Below are 3,677 nucleotides of genomic sequence, written 5' to 3'. Positions count from 1 at the left end.
GATAATTTGTTTATTTTTAGTTTTCTTATTAAAGTTTTGAGCAACTCTTTACTTTCATGGTCTTTACACTTCTATGTCTGAAGAGCAGCTTATTCAGGATAGAAGGAACTGGAAGGTTGCCAATGGGGTAACTTTAATGTAAATAAAGTAATGAATGATATTGTCGGGGAAGTGGATACAGGAACCACTGCCTCGAAGGTCATGACGCCTTCCTGTGAGCCAGATATCCCTTGCTGGGAGAAGGGAGAGGAATGATGATCTGTGACAGAATCCTGGTGGCAAAACTCTCCATTTCTTTCTGTTCATGTGCATTTTTCACGTTTAGGGTAAATACATCTAAACAATTAAAATTTTCTTCCAGTGAAATGTGCCACAAGCACACCTGCCTTCTTCGCTGAGAAGCTTCATGAGGCGATGAAGGTACCTTTCCACTTATAAGCTTCTCTAGAGGAAAAATTATTTGTAAATAGAATAAACATTTTCATAGTCTCTGAACATCACATTTTGTATCTTTGCATTAAAAAAATCATTGTTTTCTTCAGTGTAAGAAAATAATGATTAAAATTAACTTTTATTAGATTTGCTGAATTTTAACAATACATAGATGCTATTATAAAGAGCTTGTCAAAAAATTATGGTGTAAATCTGAGCTTAAAATTGAGATTTGCTTAAAATCTGAGCTACCAAGGGAAGGATAATTTAATTAATCCATTTGTGCTAAGGTTCTCAGTATTATAATCTTCTCCTTTCTAAGTTTCACTTGCCTTTTTTATTATGTTGTCTTTCATGCTATGGATTAATATTAAATCTTTACAAATATCATTCATGTTTATCAAAGTAGAAGGTAGTATTAAGATGTATTTGAAGGCTGGCCAGATAGCTCAGTGGACTAAAGCACTTGCTTAGGCAGAGCGCAGCAGCTGTGGTTTGATCCCCAGCATGCCCTGCTGGCCCTGCCTCCTGGGTGCGCAGAGATAGCGACTGAGACTGGGCGTGGTGGTGCGCACCTGTAATCCCAGTACTTGGCAGGCTGAAAACAGGAGAATCACTATGGTTCAGATCTACATAGTGTGACCCTGTAGGCCCTGTAGTAAATACATAAAAAAAAGATGTATTTGAAATACTACAACTATTTCACTTCAACTTTATAACATGAGTGGCATTATATAGGACACCACTCAGCTCTTTGTATTTGGTGCTCTCAAATTCATAATGATGCAATTATCCTTGTTATTCCTCCAAAAACAAGGAGAGAGAGAGAGAGAGAGAGAGAGAGAGAGAGAGAGAGAGAGAGAGATCCTTTGTTTTATACTGAGGCCCCTCTGTGAAGTGCCGCATTAGGCATGCATAATGTGAAATGACAGGCACTGCAGTTACTATCACACAGTACTTACACAGTGGCTGCCCCATAACTGCTCTTGTCTTGTGTGGTATTCAGATGGATACCTGGTAATATAGACGGCACAGCATTGCATATGCCCATGGATTGAGAAGTGTAGGGAGCCTTACTGTTAGTTAATCTAAGACCTACGTTTGAATGGCAATGAGCCAGATGAAGAAGAGGGTGGAAGAGCAGGTGAGATAAAGCAATGGTGGCCCAGGAAGAGGAGATGCGCTCAGAACTGAACACAGAAGGTGCTGCATCTCTTCCTAGATAGTAAATATAATTAGGATAGTGGTGCGCTGTAGAAGGTCGTAGAATTAGACAGGTGTTGTCAGCCCTGTTAAAGTGATTGGTTTCCATCGGCAAAGCAATAGGAGAATATGTAAGTCTTTTAAAAAGTTGAACTCAATAATCAAAGTTGTAGTTTCAGGAAACAAAATTTGCTGTAATTTTGTAATTATTGGATGGCTCAGAGAGAAGCACAGCTAGTGGGAGGCCAGTTCGGAGGTTGTAAAATCTCTTCACACTGACCGTTAGTTAACAGCTTGTACATTGTCATTTCCTTATTACGAGTGTGTGTGTGTGAATATGGAGATAGTTTCTCTGATGGAGATTCTATAGGGGGATAAGTAGGCTTCAATCTGTGTTCTTTAATGAGAGTATCTTTGAGAGATGAGAGATGCTGCTTTGTTTGGGACAGGGCGCTGGCACTCGCCACAAAGCGCTGATCAGGATCATGGTCTCTCGCTCGGAAATCGACATGAATGACATCAAAGTGTACTATCAGAAGAAGTACGGGATCTCTCTGTGCCAAGCCATCCTGGTAAGCTGTGATAGTCACAAGGCCACTTACACAAAAGCTCATGCAGTATCTTCAAAGAGAAGAGCTGGCTGACTATGTCTACATTTCATATATAAGATTAATCCAATGTTACGGGATTAATTTAAAGATAAATTAAGCCGTCAATGAAAATTTACTAGTTGGGGCTGGGGAGAGAGTTCAGCAGTCTAAGTGCCTGCCTGACAAGCACAAGGACCTGAGTTTGATCCCTGCTACCACATACCACAGCAGCCCTGGAACCAGGTGGGGTGGTGCACACCTGTAATCCCAGTGCTGGGGAGGCTTAGACAGGAGAATCACTGTGAGTATGAGCTGTGTAGCAGGACCCTGTACCAATAAATTAAAAAAAAAAAAAGAAAGAAAGAAAGGAAAACAAGGACATTTACTAGTAAGTTCTATACCAGAGAACTGGATATATTTTTGAACCAGCATTACGGAAATGTTTACTTTTCTATTTTAGTATTCTAAAATATTTTAGTTTTTTTACATTATATATAGACTTTATTGTTTATTTTTCAAATAATATTCGAGGAAGAGGACCTCATTTAAAATATTTTCTTGGGGCTGGTGAGACAGCTCAGCAGACTAAAGCGCCTGCTTAGGCAAGCTTCGATAAGAGCAAGGACTGTGGTTTGAGGCCAGCACCACACGCCATGCCAGCCCAGCCCCCAGGGCTGGTTAAGCTACACACACACACACACACACACACACACACACACACACACACACATCTTTGTTTTGTCATATGTAGAAAGTTTCAAGTACATATTCCCAGAAGGAGGCACAGTGAACATAAATTTGGGTCCTGCCCTGGTAAATTAGCAAGACTCTGTCTGAACAGCAACAAAAAAAAGTAATAATACATTAAAGAAAAGGCTGAGAATGTAGCTCAGTGTGAAGACCCTGTGTCCAATTTCTTCTACTAAAAAATGCTTGTTAACTCATTAAAGCACAGTAAAATAAGACAAGAAAGTCAATGGTGTTGCTCTTACTGAAAGATAGGTAACTACTTACATTCACAGCATTATTTGTATTTTATAAAATCTACCAAGAATAAGTAAGAAATTATAGCCTAGGGGGTGGGGATTTAGCTCAGAGGTAAAACACTTGTCTCGCAAGCTGCAAGCTCTGCGTTTGATCTTCAGTACCAAAATCAAAAAATAAACCTCACTTAGAAATTACAGGCTTATAACTTCATCTCTTTCTGATGACTGAATCTGTTACTTTCTGATGCATGATATGAGAGTATATAGTATTACATGTTATTCAAGTCTTTTTGATACTATATTTTTTCTTTGAAAGTAATGCCTCTCACATAATGAACTTAGAGAACTATGTCACCTGAATCTTGAAAATTTTTACTTTCTGTATAGCATTCCAGATCTATTAATTATCTGTTTTCTGGGGCCAGGGAAATGGCTCAGCAGCTTGAGTGTTTGCCTGGCAAGCACA

At 39.2% G+C, this 3,677-nt stretch overlaps 1 protein-coding gene across 2 annotated transcripts in view; it reads left to right on the top strand.

Moving 5' to 3' along the window:
- The window catches only part of LOC101579326 (annexin A1), a 16,976-nt gene extending 14,682 nt beyond the window's left edge, over window positions 1-2,294 (top strand). For both annotated transcript variants that reach the window (XM_004638139.3, XM_023722981.1), the window contains exons 11-12: window positions 362-420; window positions 2,085-2,294. In XM_004638139.3, coding sequence (XP_004638196.1) covers window positions 362-420; window positions 2,085-2,279 — 254 coding nt within the window. In that variant the 3' untranslated portion in view covers window positions 2,280-2,294. The remainder of the gene's footprint in view (window positions 1-361; window positions 421-2,084) is intronic.
- Window positions 2,295-3,677: the final 1,383 nt, after the last annotated feature.

The sequence above is a fragment of the Octodon degus genome, unplaced genomic scaffold, assembly GCF_000260255.1.
Source record: "Octodon degus isolate 3935 unplaced genomic scaffold, OctDeg1.0 scaffold00095, whole genome shotgun sequence".
NCBI lineage: Eukaryota > Metazoa > Chordata > Mammalia > Rodentia > Octodontidae > Octodon > Octodon degus.
This window is presented reverse-complemented; position numbering and strand designations above follow the sequence as displayed.